The sequence below is a fragment of the Poecilia reticulata genome, linkage group LG2 (genome assembly GCF_000633615.1).
Source record: "Poecilia reticulata strain Guanapo linkage group LG2, Guppy_female_1.0+MT, whole genome shotgun sequence".
Taxonomy (NCBI): domain Eukaryota; kingdom Metazoa; phylum Chordata; class Actinopteri; order Cyprinodontiformes; family Poeciliidae; genus Poecilia; species Poecilia reticulata.
In genome coordinates this window covers 22,632,595-22,653,529 of record NC_024332.1, presented here as the reverse complement: position 1 = coordinate 22,653,529, position 20,935 = coordinate 22,632,595, and the positions used below count along the sequence as shown (strand labels likewise).

General features: G+C 41.8%; 1 protein-coding gene across 2 annotated transcripts in view; it reads right to left on the bottom strand.

Annotated features, from left to right (window-relative positions):
• The window catches only part of LOC103456934 (diacylglycerol kinase, gamma), an 89,589-nt gene that overhangs the window by 33,018 nt on the left and 35,636 nt on the right, over positions 1–20,935 (bottom strand). For both annotated transcript variants that reach the window (XM_017303165.1, XM_017303172.1), the window contains 4 exons: positions 20,458–20,543; positions 20,021–20,110; positions 18,407–18,567; positions 6,859–6,923 (listed from right to left, as the gene is read on the bottom strand). In XM_017303165.1, the coding sequence (XP_017158654.1) occupies positions 6,859–6,923; positions 18,407–18,567; positions 20,021–20,110; positions 20,458–20,543 (402 nt within the window). The remainder of the gene's footprint in view (positions 1–6,858; positions 6,924–18,406; positions 18,568–20,020; positions 20,111–20,457; positions 20,544–20,935) is intronic.

The window sequence follows — 20,935 nt, the reverse complement described above, 5'->3', positions numbered from 1 at the left end:
AGACTGAACTTTATGTTCACAAAAGTCTGTTTTTAAATGGCTGTGACTGGTATTAGGAAAGAAAAACTGGCAGGACACTACTGCTTCAAAAGTAAGGTCAAACATTCTCCTTGCTTACTTGCCTGAAAACTGTGACTATATGAAGACTAATGACCATTTCCTAGAATGTACTCATTTTCCTCCTCTTATCCTTTGGCACTAATTTCAGGTAACGGGGAAAATATCCCGCTGAGAAATGACTCAAAATCTGACACATCATCACCTCTCACTGATTCCTGGTACATAAACAATGTTAGCATTTACCAAAGGTCAAACAGAAGTCACAAGGCTTTATTTTTAATGCTTTTCAGTAAGAACAAAAATACAAAATACAAATTTAAAACATACAAGTACACTTTAAGTAGAAAGTGAAGAGAGCTTAAAACATAAATTCTGCTTTTTAAAGATTGTTATCTGTTAAAAGTGTTTAAAATGTTACATTTTCTGTCCACTTTACCACTATCCACTAGTTACAACACAGCTAAGTTTTCGGTTTAAAGTGGAATATGCGAAAATAATGGATGTTTGCTAAATCTTGCAAAGTACTGAGCTTGTGTTGTTCACTCACAGGTGAAGTGTCAATCTTAAATGTTCAACTGGATGATCCTGAAATGACTCGCCTGTTACTCCGTGCGAGACTCAGTTTCTGCATTCGTCTGTGGTGTAACGCCAAGTGTTGGTTGGTTTCCAATGTATAGCAAATTCTTCCTTTTGTAAACTTAAACCTGATGTCCGTATGAATTAATCTTGATCAATGACCCCGATTTCACAACAGCCATGAAGGGGAAAGAGGGGGGAGTTCCAAAAGGTAGAGAGGTCATCAGGTCAGAGCTCCTATAAGGGATTAATGAAGCTGTGCTAAGGCACTTGAACAGTGTTTTCACAACAACAAGGCATTAGTGCAGAGCAAGCTAACGGACCAAATGTGTTCTGGGACTGAGTGGCTAACCACAGCCAGGGGCTCTGCACTGGAAGGTCATAATGAGAGATTAAGGCATCATTCCTCTCACTGGGTGTGTTTTTGAAAGATTATTGAAGATCCTTATTGCCCCAGGTTTGCATTAGTTTTGGCTCAGAAACATGGGAGTGATGGCAGAATGGCTTAAGCCTCCCTGTTGCATTCACCGTGCATAGAAGACGGGAAAAACATGAGTTAATTGCATTTTTTACAGACGGTCTCAAGTGGAAGCGGCTTAATGAGGTTAGGCAGTTTGCCTCGCCGAGAATCACAACTGTTCCTAATTGTGATCTCAACTATGCTTCTAATCCTATGATTTGACAGCAGCCCAGCTTTCTGGGGAGGCATTAAGGTGAAAGAGACAGGAGGACAATTAGAGGCAGAAAAATGAACAGTTGTGCTGAAGATGTCGCGGTTATATATTACACAAAACGAATGTTTACATCGCAATCAGAAAGTGTTAGGCGTTTGGGGTGACACTTGTAGAAAGTGATCATGTTCTGAGGATTGTGTTCTCTCCTCCAAGGTGGAGTCACCCATAGTATACACGGCTGTTATGGCAACACACGTGTTTCCAGCATCAGCAGTGTCGGGATGTCTATCAGCCACTCTCAGTCATTAAATAAGCAGCTCATTGTTCGACATTTCTGTGAATGTACTTCTAAAAAAAACAAACAAAAAATAAAATAACAGAAACATATCCAACCTAGACCAGCAGCTGACCTTGTATGAAGCAAAGAGGATAAAAAGACAGAGAGACCCTGAGAATGACTTATTTATTTAGAACTTCCCATGAAGGACATTTTACAAGAAATCATTGCTGGGAAGGAAACATTTTCTGTTTTGTTATACTACGCCACAGGTAAAGTTTAGGCCTTAGTCAGACATGAAACTGAATAGATTTTGTGAGTATCTTATTTGAGTGTTTGTATTTTGGTTAATTTGCCCTCCTTGTGTCACTGTTGTTCACCATTATTGGTTCCAGCTGTTCCTCGTTTCCTGATTATCTGTGTCTGTATTTAACCACCTGTGTTGTCGCTCACCTGCCTCTCTGTTGTGTGCGAGTGCTTTTCTGGATTTTTGACCACATTAAATCATTTCTTCTACTTCACCCTGTGCTTCCACGGCAACTCTTGCTCATCACCAAACCCACTGCATGTGACAAATTTGGCCTTTCATCCACATGTAAACTCTGGTTAATATCAATAAAAATGCTGCAAAATAAAAACTCTGACCAAAGTGGAGATTTGCGAATTCTCCTTACTCGCCCTTGGACATTGGAAAGCAGAGATTCAGAGGTCAGTGCATAAGAGTTTACAACAAATAATGCGGCACCATTATTGCCGCATTATAATGGTGCCGCAGAGCAGCGATGTTTATGTTGTTTATGTTTTTTAATATTGCTTTTTTGTATTTCTGCTTGTTTGCTTTTCAAGTCCAACTGCTCCAACAGTGTTGGGTTGCAAAGGCAAGAATGCTTGGAGGTCACATGATCAACATGTTGCCACTGGCGACAAAGGGAAGAAGGACAGGAAGTGATAGATGGATGATGGTGAGGCATGTTTAATGACCTCTCGCGTGAACGAACTCACTCATGTGTGACTTTAATTGCATTTCTTATCTAATGGAAACACAGCCACTGCAAAGTTTAGTTGGTTTTTTTCCAACATTAGACAAAATGTTACGCACATTTGAGTTCAGGCAGGTTTCTGTGCAGGAGGGCGGTCTTCCACACACTGCGCTCAGAGCCTTGGCTGTGCAGACACACCGACAGCCTGATGGAACGGAGAGACGCATTACGTCTGTCCTCCTGCCCAGACGCCGGCTCCACATTGCTCTGTGTTTGTCCTGCACCTGGTCTGCGCCGGGTCACTCCACCCGCTCTGCCGGGTCAGGCCTGCTAACATTTCCGCCCCATGTTGGACGTCAGCAGGAGTCTGTGTCGGGCGCTACGTCAGCACGGGGTTAAACGTGTGCGGGGAGGGAGAAAGTCTGCACGCTCCTATTCCACTTTCAAACATCACAGAGCTTCATATTTAGTTTCTAACCTTTTCACAAAGTGACACGAGATAAGATCAGGAATTAAATTCGCATTCGGTTAATCAGAAAACCCAGTTGCTCTAATGGACAGAAAAAAAAACACGTCTTGACTTTAACTTCCCATCACACCACTCAAATAAATTAAATCAACATAGCTTTACATCACGTTGTAATGGTATTCATCATGTTACCTTCAAAAACATACCTCGAGTGTTGGCTTAATTTTGTTATGCATGTTTGAGAAATCCTTTAATCTCACTGTTATAGTAATCAGTGTGACTAAAGAGAAACGCATGGATGAATTTTTCTATGGACATTAATCCTTTAATATTGGAAACGTTCCTCAGGTGATAGAAGGCCGACTTTATGTGAAGGTTCAGGTTTTGGTCCATAACTATATTTTGTTAATTTAGTTACTGAGTTAATCAATGGATACATACAGAAGTAATGGCTAACTGGTCTAGTTAATGTTCATGTTGGGCAACTTACAGTAGCTGCATTTTCATTAACTAAAACTGTAACTAAAACATTAAGTAAAACCGTGCAAATTCAGATTACAAAAATAAACATGCCAATTCTTTGAAATTCAATTACACGTTTTTTGACAAAACGGTTTTTGCGTTAAGATGAGGTGATCAACAGCTGGAAGAAGACGACTGAAGCTGCCATGATTTTGAATGACTTGTTGCGTTAACAGGTTTATACTCGTAGGATTGTACTTGCATTTTTACTTAATGGAAACATCGCAAATGTGATATTGCGATTTGTTGTTTTTTTTCACATTGGCACAACACAAAGATTTGCACACATTCGTAATGGAAATGCAGCTAGTGTCAGATGTGTTTGGTGATGTTATCAACCAAAGCTTTTCTAAGACACTGAGACGCAAGACAGATACGCCAAAGTTTGATGGGAGCATTAGACGTCTGTAATGGAAAATAAAAACTTGATAAGATGTTATCATACTTGATTAACAACTGGGAATAAATACTTTTCTCCAGTTTAATATTAAGCTATGTTGTCCTCCTCCATTAAAACCGATGCATTCACTTGCAGTCAGACAAATGAGAAGCTGTATAAAACAGAGCCTGGACTCCATGTGACATGTCATTAGTGTGCGGTGGCTCTCTGCACAGGCTGGGTGTGAGGAGTCACACTCCTTCTGTCCCAACAGGCCCGGGGGTGAGGAAGGGGTGACACTGGAGGGGGGTGAGAAGCAGAGCAGCAGAGTGGCTGTGAGGAGCCCCCATGCTGGCAGCGCGGAGCGCTGAGTGACGGCCAGGACAATAAAGCTAAGTGCTACATGAAGCCGTGGGCCTCTCTCAGGGGTCAGAGGTGATTTGTCATGTGCGCCCGCAGAGGACAAGCTGCTCCTTCTGAACACTGACTCGTTTCAGTTCACACCGCTGTCAAAGCAGAGGGAAACGTTCCCAGCCAAAACATCAGTCGGGTCTTAATAAAACAGTCACAGTTGTCCGTCAGCTCTCTGCTCTACTGGCAGGACAATGGGCCAGTGTTGGCTTACTGTACAGAACACTGTACAGAGGGAGGTTGGTGCCGTTTTCTGAAACTCGCTGTCAATAATGTGTATTTAGTAAACATTAGCAGAGGTTTCATTAATGAAAGAGCTCTGTAGCTTATCATCTTAAATCTGTGGGCTTACATGTATTTAGTAAGACAGGTTCTCCTTATCACATCTTTAAACCATTTAGTGGATCCAAACAGAGAACACGTCATGCTTTCATCCCTGAGTTAAAGAAGAAACTACGGATCTTTCCTTTTCTTCTTAATTCTCTTGTCTCATTCTTCTCCTTTAATTTCCACAGACTAATTAACTTGTGAAGAAAACAGCAGCATGCGTTGTGTTCCATGTTGTTTGCATGACAACGTGATACACAACATGGGACTCACCGGCATTCAAAACAAGCTCTGATATTTCACTTTGCTGTTGAAAGATGACTGAGTTTTGTAATCGCGGTCAGTTAAGGCTGAAGTTACCAAAGCTGGGGTCAAGGTCCCACTTGGGGGTCATGAATATGGAAGTCTAGGGTCTTGGGGTCTCCTTAGAACTCAAGCTACATAGCAACAATGACGAAAGCYTCTGCATTTTAGAAATGTTGTAAAAGATTTATTTTTTTTAATCAGCTCTGGAAACTAAGCTAAAGCAACATGTTGGTCAGTGTATTGGCTGCTGATGCTGGCTGTGTTGTCATCGCACTGATTATTTACTGACTCTGCAAAAATCCTTGTGTGTTTCACTAAGAATCAGAGTTATGACCGTCTTACTTTCTGTCCTGTGGGGCGGAAGCTGGGATGGTTGGGAACCAGTGAGTTAAGGTGATGAACTGGAGCAAACTGCTGCCAGAAGTACATCAGGAGCTGGAGAAGCAGTCAAATCTACAGATTCCTGCCCCAAAACTTCTGAGCTGGTGCTCACTGAACTGAGCTTGTTCTAACATTAATATATCTGTGTTCTTTGTATGTGGATTGTACTGCTGCCCTGCAGCAGGAAGTTCCTGGGTTCAAATCCCAACTTGGGTCTTTCTACAGGTAAGCTTGCATGTTGTTCTCCCTGTGCATGCGTGGGTTCTCTCTGGGTACTCTAGCACCTCCCACAGTCCAGAAACATGACTGCAATGTTAACAGGTTCCCTAATTGGCCCTTGTACGGTGGTAGGTGCAGGATTGTTTGTCTGTATGCTGCCTAGCGATGGACAGGTGATTTGTCCAGGGTTATTATAGTTAACGAAAGCTAGCGGAATAAAACTGAGGAAACATTTTTGAAAACAAAAACTACTTCAAGCGGCTAAAAACAATATATTCTTTTTGCACATCAGTCTGTTGAATGATCAACACAAGCAATATCACATTTCACGCATTGCGTTCAGGCCTGCTGTGTCTTTCACAAGCCATTATATGATTTCCTGCTTATTTAAATGTAAAATAGGAAGTGAAGTTATGCACTCATGCTCGCTGTGAGCAGTTGTAGTGTAAGGGGATTACTTACATCAGACTTCCTTTAAATATTTCCAAAATAAAATTCTTTGTGGACCAATTGGAACAGAACATTTCTTTATGCAAAGATAAATGTTTCTGTAATATAAAACTGAAAACAAAAAAATAAAAGGATAAAAAAAAAAAACCCGTCTGGGCTAATTTAATTTGACACCACCTGATTAATACAATTACATATAGAAATATGTAAGAGTGATCAAATATTTAGAACAAATATAGAAATCCAGCATTTGTCATTGGTCCTCCAATATGTGTTAACAAGGAGTCTGAAATGACAGCATTTTGTTTCATATATTTTAAGTTTAGTTTGAAACACCAGAGTAATAAATGTGTGACTTTAGCCGCCAGATGAAGCCGTTGCTGTGACAGATTGTTGCAGGGTGACTGTATGTTCTGCAGCTCGTCCTTCCTCAGATATTTCTTTACATCCTCTATATGGACCACTGTGACTCCCAGTCCTGACCTTCCTCAGGCAGCCTGGAACATTATATAACTTTTAATTAGACTGCCATGTACTTGCTCTCACGGATGGCCATTTAAAGCTACTTCTGTGCTATTAGGATGACTCAAATCTCCACTTGTGTCATTTGTGCTACAGTCTATCTTTATTTCACTCTGCATCCCAAGACTTCCAGACCAGAAACCTGATTTCATATTTAGTTGAGAACGTCATCCTTACCCTGGACAACACAAAGGAAGTGACGAGTTTCTGTTGAAGTGACAGAAACTCGTCATTCCACAGTGCTCCAAATTAAATGAAAAGCAGTTTGGACTCCCGTATCAACGCTCCAGATCGACTCCACTAACCTGCTGTTGAACTTCTCAGGGTGTTTTTCTCTCATCATATGAAAGCGGTGGGCGATGGAGGCATCCTGTGTGAAGAACAGAGGAGACAACATCAGCAACTCGACACACTATTGGTGCCGATAGCATCTCAAACAGCATGGCCGCAAAGCAGCCAATCCAGGAGCACCATTCATTATCCTTGCCATTAATTAGTTGTTCCATCAAGAGCAGTGGTACAGAAGACGTTAGCTTCTATGGTAGTGCTAAGACCGTTTCCACTGTGTCTATTAATGCATATTAAGGTATATTTGGTGTGTGAACTAATGAAGTAGGCAGTTCTAAGCTTTTTTTTTTATAAGGGGTCTTAAGTATTTGTAGATTTAAACTATTCATGGGTGATTGTGATCTTTAACCTCAGTGAATTCCTGGTGTCTGCTGCACACTATGCTGAGATTTTGGAGAAACTCTGCAGCAGTTGAAAAGGGAAAAACCTGATGAGACTCCACAATAACAGTGCATGGAGATTATGGAACTCATATAAACCCTGACAGATTCAAAGTTGCTATTGTTGCTATGTAGGAGTAGTAAATTAAAAGTCAAGGCCCAAATATCAAATGATTCGGGATTAAAGTACAGAAACACAAACACTGAACCATCATCCAAGACACTTCTAGGACTAAGAGACTTTCAGTCAAGAAGTCTTGGGTGCTGCACACAATGCTTGCTGGAAGAATATTTTATTGTTTTGACATTGCCAAACAATACGAATAAATTCTATCAATTCTCCTGAGAAGAGTGGAGAAATATCCCGCAACATCAACATCAGAAGCAATGGGTAATGTGCAACTTGCTACTGGATATTAGTATGGGTTTCCATTCACATATGAGTCTGCATGTATATTTCTGAGCATGTGTGGATTAAAGTCCACAAAACAATTCCACTTGCACTCAAATATGTCGTATAATGGGTCAGCTCTGGAAAATTTTAAAAAATCATTAAAGGCACCAAATTAATCTAACTAGCATGAACTTAAACTAAGAACTGTTTCTGGTTATTTTCACTTAGTGGTTCACAAATAAATAACAAATAAACCAGCTGGAAAAATTCCTGGCAGTTTAATAATAAATGTTTGGAACACGGCTGAGCAGAAAAACCTCTTAAAGCCATCAAGATTTTATTCACCATAAAGATAATAAACCCCTGAAAATTGTGGCATTTTTGTTGTAAAGTTGATCGAAGATGATTGGTCTGGTGAACTCCTCCTAACAGGTTTAAGACGGGGACAACGACAGAGTTTTAGAAGCAGCAGCTAGAGGTCAGAGGTTGGTCTGAATGCAGCTCAAATAGGATCTAACCTCCTCCTCCTCCCATGTGTTTAACCTCTGACCTCTGGGGCTGGGGTGAATGTAAGCCTGATGAGTCACCAGAGCAGCCTCAGACTGACCTCACAAAGAGACAACACCTCCAGTCTCCTACATCTTCAACTATTAACATTTTCCTTTGATACAGCCTCGGTTCTTCAAAGGCCTTAATGACGTCCAGTAGTTAGATCTGGGGTGACCAAACTTTTTGAGATCAAGATCTATTTTTCTCTCACCAGTCGGCTGATATCTACCACATGACACAGACTATCAGGTGTGAAAACTAACCTAAATGATCATAGATCAATTAGGCAGTGTGAAAACTCACATCTGACCGGATTATCACACTTGATAGTCTGGAACACTTGGTTTGATTAGTGACCAAAACTGCAACATTTGTCACATTTTTAGCAGTTAATTTTTCACACTGCACCGTGTCAAACAAACCAAACCCTTTAAAAAACCTGTTCCCCCCCTCGCCAGTGGGCGCACTGCACCAAGAACTACTGAAGAAAAGGGCATGAAAACCTCCGAAGAAGAGTGCAACTTCCTTCTTCACAAAATGTAAACAAATACAGAGTAGCTTCAGATTTTAGTGGTTGTAGGATTTATATTTATCTTTGGTAACAAGCCATTTGTACCTCTATATTTAGACTCTTGCATTTGTTTTGGTTTACCCAGAATGCCCTTCTCTATAGTCCCCTTCCTGCTTTTGGAGCGGTCTCTGGTCCGCTTGGCATTCACATATGCATTCTAACCTCACCAGACTTCATGTTAACTAAACCCAGACCTTGGGTTGTAGGAAAACCACAGTTTGCTCTATTGGTCCGTATCAGAACTAGATTGTGCATTCACACCTCCACAAACAAACCGGACCATCCAGACAAATAAACTAGGGTTTGATTAAAATGAACTAAAGAGGGAGGGTGTGAATACATCGTAAAAGTTATTTCCTAGTGGTGCAATAAAATGCATGAACCAAAAAATAAATCATAAGAAAAATACGAGTCGTCACTCAGCAGATGTCCTAGAATACCTTGACTCATTGTGAAGAAAACAGAATCCACCGTGATCCTCTAAGTAAAGCAACAGAGACAGACATACTCACAGTGGATGGGGTGAGCTGAACCCAGCAGGCCTAATTGGCCCTGAGCTGGACCAGAGCTGCTTTTGCTGCACCCAGGCCTGAGGACGTAATGTGCCTTTCACTGATAAGCAACCACTGGACTCGATATAAGTTATAAATCCACTGGACATCAGAGGATATCATGTGGCTGATGCAGATTTAACTCCAGGATGTGGCTCATGTGATGGAGCGTGACCACTTCACTGCAACACACAGTCACTGCTTTATGCCCCTCAATGAACAAGAACATCTGGTTCTGCCTAAATGTCAGATATATGTCCATCTCTTCAGACCAAATATAAAGAAAACCTTATTCTGCTGCATGTGAGCACTGTCCCTTTAATCAACTGCATGCTTTGGATGTGTCTGAAATCTTGAGTAACCTAAGCAAGAGATCTGAGAATAGTGAGGTGTTAAGATGGATAGCTGTGCCTAAAGTTAGCCTGCAGTGATGTCTAACTCTCGCCACAGGACCCAGTATCAAATTTGGTCTCAGTTAAACTGAAGATGACCCTCTATTTTAAGATCCGATGTCTGTGAGATCTCAGCACTTTGCATCAGAGCTAGCCAGAGCCCCGATGTGAGCGTGAACAAACAGATGTGTGTCATCACACCCGTCCACCTGCCTCGTGCCAACTCTGATTCCTCTTGTTGCAGAGAAGTGAAACACCTGCAGAGGCAGGCAGGGTGCCAGGGTGTCAGTACAGATTCCCCTGCTAATAAAAATGAGCAGGGATAAAAACAATACAGCAAACAAAGTTAAGACAGAGAATGACAATCTGTTGTGGTGAAGAGAGAGCTGAGTCAAAAAGGGAAGCTATTGATTTGCCGGTTCATCTACGTTCCTACCCACATCTATGGTCATGACTTTAGGTCATGACCGAAAGAACAAGGCTGCGGATACAAGCGGCCAAATTGAGTATTCTCCATAGGGTGTCTGGGCTCTCCCTTAGAGATAGGGCGAGAAAATCAGTCATCTTGGAGGTACTCATAGTAGAACCACTTCTCCTTCATGTCGAGAGGAGCCAGTTGAGGTGACTCGGGCATCTGGTCAGGATGCCTCCTGGACGCCTCCCTGGTGAGGTGCTCCGGGCATGGGAGGAGGCCCTGGGGAAGACCCAGGACACACTGGAGGGGCTATGTTTCTCGGCTGGCCTGAGAACGCCTTGGGATTTGCCCGGAGGAGCTGGAAGAAGTGGCTGGGGAGAGGGAAGTCTGGGCCTCCCTTCTGAAGCTGCTGCCTCTGCAGCCCAACCCCAGGTAAGCGGGCAGGCTGGATGGCTGGAAATACACACTAGCTTAGTGAAACTCCCCAAGTAGGGATACAAAAGATACGTTATATTGCCAAACTATTGGTTCTCCCACCTTGACTCGCATATGAGCTGAAATGACATCCTATTCCTAATCCGTAGGGTTCAATATGACATTGGTCCACCATTTACAGCTAGAATAGCTTCAACTCTTCGGGAAAGGCTGTCCGCAAAGAGTTGAAGGCTGTTTATGAGGATTTTTGACCATTATTCCAGAAGTGCATTTGTGAGGTCATATACTGATGTTGGACGAGAAGGCCAGGCTATCAGTCTCCTCTCTAATTCATCCCAAAGGTGTTTTATCAGGTTGGGGTCAGGACTCTGTGCAGACCAGTCACAGTTCTGGAATTCACCGAGTACTGAGAGCGACCCATTTTTCACAAATGTTTGTACAAACAGTCTGCATGTGTAGGTGCTTCATCTTATACACCTGTGGTCATGGAAGTGACTGGAACACCTGATTCTAATCATTTGGATGGGTGAGCAAATACTTTTGGCAATATACTGTATCCTAGTATTAAGCAATCAGATCAATGCTAATAAACAGCAAAACAGCACGTCACTATGCACCACGGATGGAGGACCAGTCTTGGGGTCTGGACTTGTTGTTTCCTGGTCTTGGGCTAGGCCTTGGATTGTTAAGGGAGTAAAGTTTTTGTAATTTTGGCAAAAACTATAGTGTTGAAACAGCCTTGAAGCAGTTTGTGAAACTAGACTAACACAAGACCAAAACTGAGGCAAACAATCCAAAACCGGGAGAAAAAACAGATTGGGATCACTCTCTGTCCCTGATAATATAGAGTTACCTGATAGGAATATATTTAGGAGCTGCAGCCAGCTTTCTCTGCTTTTTAACACCTCTCTCTCGCTGTGTGTTAATGTGTGTGTGAGGTTGTGTATCAAAGCATGTGCACGCTGCTCCTCATGTCTTTAGAACCAGCCAGGTGTCACTCAGCACGGTCATTCATTACGGCAGTAACCTGGCCTGAACCTGGCAGTAGCTGGCTTCCTGTCACTGATACTTCCCCTGACCTTCAGTCGGTGCCAGGACCACACACACACACACACACACGCACGCACGCATGCACGCACACCTCTCTGTACAGTTTCTGCAGTTTGGAATATGGAAAACTGACTTTTTATGTGTACTAAACTCCATAAACTGCTGTTACTAACAGACTGCTTAACATCCTTATATCTGTTCTCCAGTCAAACATGCCAAAGTCAGGGAAGGCTGCAGAGACTGGTCATTAATACTGGGAATGATCCCACAGCATAGCACATCACACATCCAGCGAGGAGCAGAGACATACAGGCACATATAAACACACTGACAGCATGGGGTCAGCTTCCTCTCTGAAACATGAGGTGCCATCTATCATAGCTGCTGACATGGTGTCATTTCCTTCTCCCTGATTCCTCCTCTCAGATAGTTTCCAGGCCAAAGGTGAAGCCAAAGTGTTTAGGAAGTGATACAAGTGTGTTGAGTGGAACTAATTAGGGGAAAATGGAAGACGGAATAAAAACTGTGTTTACTTGGGGAGCTCTGAAAGGTTTGGTGTCTTCAGCATCAGATCATCCCTTTGCTTCGTTGTGCTGGAAGTGCTGATGCACACTTCAGGCTGCGTTTGTCATTTTGATCATTTACATGATCAAAACCTTCATTCAAACTCTGTAAGGCTAAAGGTGACCTGGTATGTTTCCTTGAACATGTTAGGACAGGTCTATTGGCTACAAAACATGTATTACTGAACATGTTTTGTAGTCCACTAGTTCCTAGAAAATGACATACAGTGGTAAAACTAGCTGACCAAATGTGCTGGAGCTCGGGTTGCTAGGTGACAGCAGTACCAAAAAACCATCAACTTATTTCCAAAATGAGGCTGAGTGTTTTTTTTAACTGCTTAGGCTGTTTAGAAACTCAAGTGGAAGTACATAAACATGCAAGATGTGAATTGTGCATAATAGGTCCCCTTTAAAAAAAATCATAATCTACCATTTTTATTATGTAAAGCCTTTCTGCTCTATGTAGTGTAGAGCATTATGGCCCCTCCCCACCGGCTGCAGGTCAGCTGGCTGAAATACGGTCACTGCACTTTTTCTGCACTTACAAGAAAAACAAATTTGGATGCTTAGAAATATTTCTGGTTGTAAAAAAATTGACCTAGGTTGTGATGCGAGTTGTGAATTGAACTCTTGAATGGCATTGAATCAGGGTCTATTGTTCGACATGGGGTGATGCGGTATTGAAATGTGCCAATATTTCTCTACAAAGTGAAGTCTGTCTTGTGAAGTGCTGTCCAGTAGGCTGTCAGCTGTCTGTCAAAGAAAGCCTAGCTGTTACTATAAGGATGTGAACTTGAGTGAAATAAGCTTGACATGTTATTACATATTTGAAAGTCTTATTTTGAGGTAAAAAATGAAGTGGTGTTTTAATTGCAGTTTCCAAGCTTTCAAGCTTCTGCCTCACAGAGCAGCCTTCCCCATTCAGATCCTTCAGACTAGCCAGAAGAAACTAGCAAACACCTGGTGGAACTGCACATTTTCTGAACTACTTCTCAGAGTAATGCTGGTAGAAATGTTAATAGATGGGGTTAACAGAGAAGAGCCATGTTGTGATGACTTCCTGAAGGTGGAGTTTCAGAAAGAGCAGGAGTTTTTAAAGAGACACAGAACCAAGGTGTTAAATTATGAAGTTAAATTTCTTTTAAGTCACATTTGATATATACAGCATTTTTATAACACTGAAGGTAGCATAGTTACATGACTGCTAATATATGACTCTATGTGCCTGGTGAATACATAACACTGCCTCTTCAAACAAGCAAACACAAATGTTTTAAATTCTAAAATTGTTCACATAATCCCAGTAATCAGTATCATCTGGTTGGGTGGACTGGATGTATTCCTTCAACTTTAACTATGATAACACATCTTACACCAACATAGAACCTGTTCTTGTTAACGGAGGACGTGTACAAGGTGGGATCCTGTCTACTCATAACCTCTCTAAGCAACCCCAGTTAGAAAAGTCAGTAATGGCTGACAAGACAGTAGATGAACTCCATGATTGATGCATGCCCCCCCCCCACATCCATAAGCAAATTTAGAGTTGCTTAAAGCTTTTTCCTAAGTAGTAACAAACTTGAAAGTCACATATGGAGAATCCAAAAATGTATTTATTTTTTCTGGAAAGATGCATTCTTCATAAGTTGAAATAAAATACTTCACCTTCTGATTTACAGCTCTGAGTGGTTCAGCTGAGCCGGCCACATGCTCCACACTGTGTCATCCACAATTAAGTCAGCGAGATAAAGGACAGATGACTGTGGAAGCTTTCAAATTCGGCCTTGCCAGCCTCCCGTCGCTGTGGCAACCAAAAGCCCGACCAGCAAGGTCTGGGATGGGACGGCAGGAAACACGGGCCTTGTATGGTTTGCGAAGCAGATTTGAGGTCTTAGTAACGGCGCCATCAGCGATGTGAGTCAGAGTCAGGTTTGCTCAGGTGCCGTGTGCACACAGACTCTCAGCCATCTGTCACAGAGGCTCCTGGAGGGTCAGCAATCTGTCGCCAAGTTCGGCACAGTCAAAGTGGGCATGCAGCCTCGCGCAGAAAACCTTTACATTAAACCCACAAGTCAGCACTTCCTCACATCAAACTGTCCTCTGAACAGACCCAATCCAGCAATGCTCTGGTCTCCATTTCACATGTTCTCATTATTTTGAGATCATTTAAAAAAAACAATTTGGGACACAAATATGTTGTTTGTTTGTGTGAGCCTACATCACTGTGACTGCTTAAGCAGCAGATTAGTGGGAAGATGATTGTGAGGCTGAGTCAGAATAAACCCAAATCAAACTGCACGGCTTCTCCCGGCTCCTTGGATCAGGTTTGGGTAGAAACAAAACATGCTCACACACAATGACATAAGCTCCTTTGTGTCAGAATGTGGCTACTCAGGAAATACTTGTCATATTAAACAGTCCTGATTCTCCATAAACAAAGTTTTTCTCGAATCCACACAATGCTAGAGTTACACACAGACCTAAATGAGCGTCAGTCCAACCCAGCCACAGTGCCTTGCTCTCGACTCCGCATCGTGTTTTGGTGTTTGTTCTGCTGATCGCCACCGCTCAGACACTTTCTCTAAAGTTCAATAACTAATAAATATCAGAAGGTATTTCTTGTTAATTTCTCATTTCCACGATTACTTCCCTGAGTTCTTAGTTGGTGGCGCTGAAGCTGCCTTTCCATCGATCATATTATTGCACAATTTGACATTTTGAAAATAAATTCATCAGGAAGCCTGCTAAAAAAAAACCAAAGTTAAAAAAAATAAAAAAACTCATGGTTTTTTTGATAAAAAAAAAAAAACTAAACTAAACCTTTGGCTCTAGGATGAGGTGTTTTATTGTCCATATGGAAATTGGTTTATTTTGCAAAACTGCAATGCAAATACTTTCGCATCATACAAGTCACGTGATCAACAACAGGATGTTGCCACTGACACAAACCACGAAGAAGACAACAACAGGAACTAGTTGGAGGATCACAGTGTTGTATGTTTTCTAATGACTTACCGTGTGAACAAGCTTATTCACGTATGATTTTAATTGCATTTCTTATTTAACAGAAATGGTAATGGTCAGGCACCAGAACCATCCAAACCAGCGCCCCCTAGTGGTGTGTTCTCTCCCAACTCATCTCTCTCTACACAGAAGACTGCAACTTGGCAGACCTGTGTGTGTGTGTGCGTGTGTGTGCGTGTGTGTGCGTGTGTGTGTGTCTGTGTGCGTGTGTGTGCGCGTGTGTATGCGTGTGCGTGTGTGTGAACCTCCTGTTTACTCAGCTGTCATTGCCAGTAACTTCAGGAATTCCACAAACCGTACAGGTTGGCATTACTAATATGGTTCTGTTCAGGACGACATACTAAGTAGAAACATGTTTTCTCATTGACATGTGGTTGGTATGAACATGGTTGAAAGTCGGCCCTAAATACCATATTGACATAGCGAATCAGTTTTAGCGCAACAAATTTTTTAGCTAGTGGTGTCCACCACCGGTCATGTTGTCATGGTCTGATCCATGACAACATTAAGTCTGCACCCAGACAGCATGTAAATTGGCTGGTCCACTTGTGTGGTCAGAACCTCTTGGGGATTAACCTGGCTGTAGACGTGATGACGGACTTCAGGAGAACAGCCCCCCCCCACCCCGGAGTCTCCTCACTGCTCTCAGCAACACGGTGTCCGCTGTGGTTCGCTTCTGGTTCATAGGAATCAACCTTGCTCTGAAGCTGAACTGGTCCTCACACAGAAACGGCTTGGAAGCCCAGCAGAGACGTCACTTTCTGCGACAACTCACGAAGTGCAACCTACCAAAGGACATGCTGTGAACTCTTATAAGAGGAAACATTTTAATTCACTTTCTGAATTTAAATACTGAATTGGTGAAACACATGAACTTCTTGATGATGTTCTAATTTTGTTGAGATGCGTCTGTATCTTGGGTTTAAGAGTCAAACTGTAACCCCAGACCTGATCTGGGGTCACAAAGGGGTGGGGAACCTAGAAGAGGTGAGCAAAGACCTTCAAAGTTTTAAAAAAAAATTATTTTTCAGCATAAGTCTTTACATGTGCTGTTCTCACAGTGTGTGTCATTGAAGGTGCATTGCCTCCTAATTCCATTTCCTTTGTAAATAATTCAGTTTCTGTGGAAATATGGTAGACGTCCGCCAATTACGCCCCTTCGCTTTAGCCAACTGCAATCTAAGATTTATACTAAATGAAGACATTGACAGAGTTACTCTCTACTGCATGTAAATGTTAAAAGCTTATAGGCTTTTAGGAGAACCTCATGTGAACAGTTTGGACACATCTCAAGGAGTGAAAGGTGCCACCGTTCCAAAGCTGGAGCTCTAAAAATCCCTTACAGCATGTAAAGTTTAAATGATCAGTCCAGCATGTTGCTTGCTAAAGAACAACAAAATTTCAGAACTTGATGTTAGGTACAGCTCTGGAAACTGACTGACAAAGTGGAGACAACATCTTAATTACAGCCAATAGTAWTGAAGACAAAAGAAGGAAAAATGTTTGATTAAGAAAACCTAGAACCTACCCACCAAGACCGTAACCAGTCACTTCCTCTGGTCTGTGCAGCTAGTGGGGCTAAAAGAGCAGAGCTGTGCTACGCTGTCATAACTTCATAAGCACCTTGTTTGTCACCTGCATAAATGTCCCCCGAGGCCCCAGTAAAGCATCTCTAAGACGGCATAAAATGGTTGCTAAGCAACTGTCACCTGGCAGCAGGCTCTTTTCCTCCAATTAAGGGATCAAACATGCCCCAGAGGAAGCAGAAACCAACAGACGATTCAACTAATTGTGTGCGTCCACACAGATCAAATCATCCGTCTCTCAAAGTTTTTACTGAAGTTTTCATGACAAGATCAAACTGCATCCAGAGCCGTTTGCCAGAGTTCAAATCAGCGTTTCCAACAACATACAGTATTTCTGTTGAGCCAAGTGTCGTATCACTGCAGAAGCTTTTCCAGAGTTCAGAAGAGTGTTCCTCATTCTGACCAGTCCAGTTGGGCTTTGGAGAAACATCCAGGGACGTACAGTGAGTGTGCTTAGCGTTCATAGCAGCTGACTGCATTTCATAGGAAGAATAGCATCTGCTGTGTCTTTCTTAAGCTCTCTTAGACTGCCCCTTGGTTCTTTGACAGTTCTTGATTCTTTTTGTGACTCCTCTGTGAGTCAGCTTACAACATGCCCCAGGCTGCTGCTGGTTTTGGTGAAAACCATGTTAATTATGACAGATTATGACTCCCAGCAGCACTCAGTAGCTGCATTTCCATTACAAGCAAAACTGTGTCAATATTCTGCTAATGCAAAAAACTAAATTTTGCGATTGCTGTTTCCATCAAAAAACAAATTCAGTTAAAATCACACATGAATGCGTTTGTTCACCTGCTAAGTCATTAAAAAACGCAGCGCCATCCTCCTCCTACCACTTCCTGTCATCTTTGTGGTTTTTGCCAGTAGTAACCTCCAGCTGTTGACCATGTGATGCACAAAAAGTGTTTCATTTGCAGTATTTGAACATTTCGATTCATACAGCTGAAAAGCCACCTCATCCTAGCGCAAAATCTTTTTATCAAAAAACGTGAGTTGTTTTGAAATTGCTGTTTCCAGTAAGTTGATTCATTTTCATAATTCCAGGTTTTGCAACAGAAACGCAAACAATGAAACATTCAAGTTCCAAATGCAACTGCAACCATTTATATCAATTTCTTTTGTTAAAGCAAGAATAATATCTGTGAAGGTCTATTTACTTTTACCAATTATGCCAACGTGCAATATCTTGTTAATGTAGCCCTTTTTTAATAGGCAACGGGTTTATGTCAGACCAGTTGATGTTGACCTGCACACAGCAGCAGGAATTGTTTCTAAATACTTTCTGGATTTCTATGACTCATTGAACATCCAGGTCTTCAGTACTTCAGAAATGTCAAATAATTTCGCTTGATCTTTTTGTACTTGTTGGTTACTTGAGTTGTTATCAGCGGGAGTGAATTTGATCTCACTTGTCTAATTGGAAAAGGAAAAGAAAGTTGCGTTCAAAACTTATTTTATCTGTTGTTGCACAGCCAAAAAATAATCATCATTGCTTTTTATGCTTTTCAGAAACATCAATTTATTATCCAGCATACTAAAGTATGAACACATGTGATGATTACGGCACAAACAGGACACAGAAAATGTGCCTTACCACTCCCACAGAGAAGTAGTTGTTGACGATGCTGTAAGGGACGGGGTCGCCCTTCTCCTCCTTGTCGTGAGGAACGATGTTGATGTTCCAGCGGTCCAGTACCACCTTGGTGCTGTGTTCAATGTTCTTCATGATTGTCATCAGGTTGCCGCCTTCATATCCTGCCAGGACAGCCACACAGGGTGAAGGGAAAAGAAAAACACAACTAAATGACAGTCTGGTAGAAAAGCAACACTTGTATAATAATAAAATAAAAATTTGGGCAATGCAAGTACATTAGTCAGTCAGTTTGGCAAGCAATTGTGAGAACCTAAAAGGTTTGACCCAAGCCAAAATTTTTTAAAAGACAGTACTGACCAATGTCTGTAAACTTTTGAGTTCAAGAAAAGTAAAAAAAAAAAAAATCCAAAAGCTTTTTTTAAATATAAATTTATTTACAATTTTCAGAGTCAAACAACCAAGACAGACAAAAAAACAACAAAAAGCAAACAATTGAGCAATAAATAAATAAATAAAAACAGGACCAAACAGTCACAACAGTGCCAGCTTACTGGAGTACTGATAAAAGAAGACAAAACATGTGCACATCAGTCCATACTGATCACTTCTCTCACCAAGTTTTCTATCATTTAGCAAATAAAAAATATTTTGGTAATTCTATCCAAGCCAAAACAAGAAATGTTTGGCCTGAGTTTACTTCAGACAGTGAAATTTTTTTTTGGTCTTTTTATTCAGTGAGTGTAAATATCTGTTCTTCAAAACCATTAAGGTAAGGATTTTCTCCTAAATAACCCAGGTTATTATAGAATTTATTTATTGCTGCAGAATTTGCTAGATGATCTGAAACAAGTAAAAATGGAAGAAATATGCATGGGGGCACGCATTTATTCTTATTTCTCTGATGTTCCTGATGAGGGAAACATTTCCCAAACTGAGCAGTTTCTAGAAAGGCTTCAGGACACGATTCCAGGAAACGAAAAAGTTGAAAGTGGGAGTTGTTATGGCTAAATTAAAAACTTCACACACACAAAGCAGTTGTGCTGTAAATTCATTGCCTTGTGTTGATTAATCACAGAACCATGGCCTTGTTATATGAAAGCTTGGTGGTGACTACTTTATTGTTGCTGCTGGGAAGATGAGCCCAGCTCTTACTCAGCCTTATGAAAATGTTGTTATTAAGCTTCCAGTTCCAGGGGAGTGAGGAGCTCAGCTGAATGGATCATCTTTCAGCAGCTTTCAAGGTTGAAGGCAGATCAGGCTGAGCAGCATGTGAAGACAAGCAGCTAGTTTTTGGTGGAGAAAACAGTACAGTATGTGTGTGACAGACCTAACCTGGTAGATATTACTTAATTCAGTTCACCAATTTACTGTATGCATCATCTCAAAGGACTCATCAAAGAACCCAGTTCAATCCAGATTCAGTTATTAAACAATGCACTTGAGGCAGTAATGCGTTTTCCAGGCACATGGCGCCATTTTATAACACAATCAAGTAACTACCTTACCTTCAGTTGTTATGAAAATGATATGTATATCAAATACGACTTAAAAACAAACTCTGATATGGAGATATCGCTACATTACTGTAATGACAGAGTCTGAGGAAGTTCTCACCTCCTCCCCAGTGTAAACATCGTGCCAGGTCATTTCCTGTGCCCAGAGGGAGGATGGCCACTGGAGGGTATCTGGTAAATTTAGCTTTATCTGTAAGCAGGAAGAAGACAAGTCAAACTCTGTTGCGAGTGATGAAAGTAAAACCTTTAAAAAAAAAACTAAAGTCACAATAATTATTTTATAATTTAATCACCCCTCCATGAATCGACCAGGACTGCAAAAACAATGTCTGCTAAAAGCACACAAAGATAAGGTTGAAACACTGACGGAGCTTCCTGCCCTGATGGATTATTATTCCACAGTGGCAAAACTATTTTAATCTCATCTGTAATGTCAGCAGCAAAAATGGGATTATTGCCTTCAGAGGAGGCCTAATGCTGAACGTTTCCTCTCAAAACACATTGGCATCTCAAGTCCAGAGGTTAGATGTTCAGTACCGATGCAGTCGAGGATCCAGCCCACTGTACCGTCACCTCCGCAGGCCAGCACCCGGAAATCTGGGACATCATGGAAAAAGTTGAGCCTGGATGGAAAGGAGATCCGGGAGAATTAAGCGAGTGCAGGAAACAGGTGGTCCACAAACATACAGTCAGGAGGGGAAAGTTCCCTAATTCTAACCACCAGATGGATTAGGAAAGCTGTTTACAGGTCAATAATCCGTTGATTGTGTTTCTTGAGGGATTTCTAAGCTCTGGATGATCTAATGAAGAACGGCTGATGTGTGAGTGTGTGTCCTTCACAGGGACCCTTAATGTGTGTGGGGATACAGCTGCAGGCGTAAGCTTCCCTCCTCCTCTCCTTTCTTTATTCAGTTGGCTTTGAGAGGGCCACAGGCCCCGTTCGGACCCTATGTCCGGCCGGCCGGTCCTGTCCAGAACCGCAGCAGGACCGGCCGTCACAAAGCAGGAAGGAAAG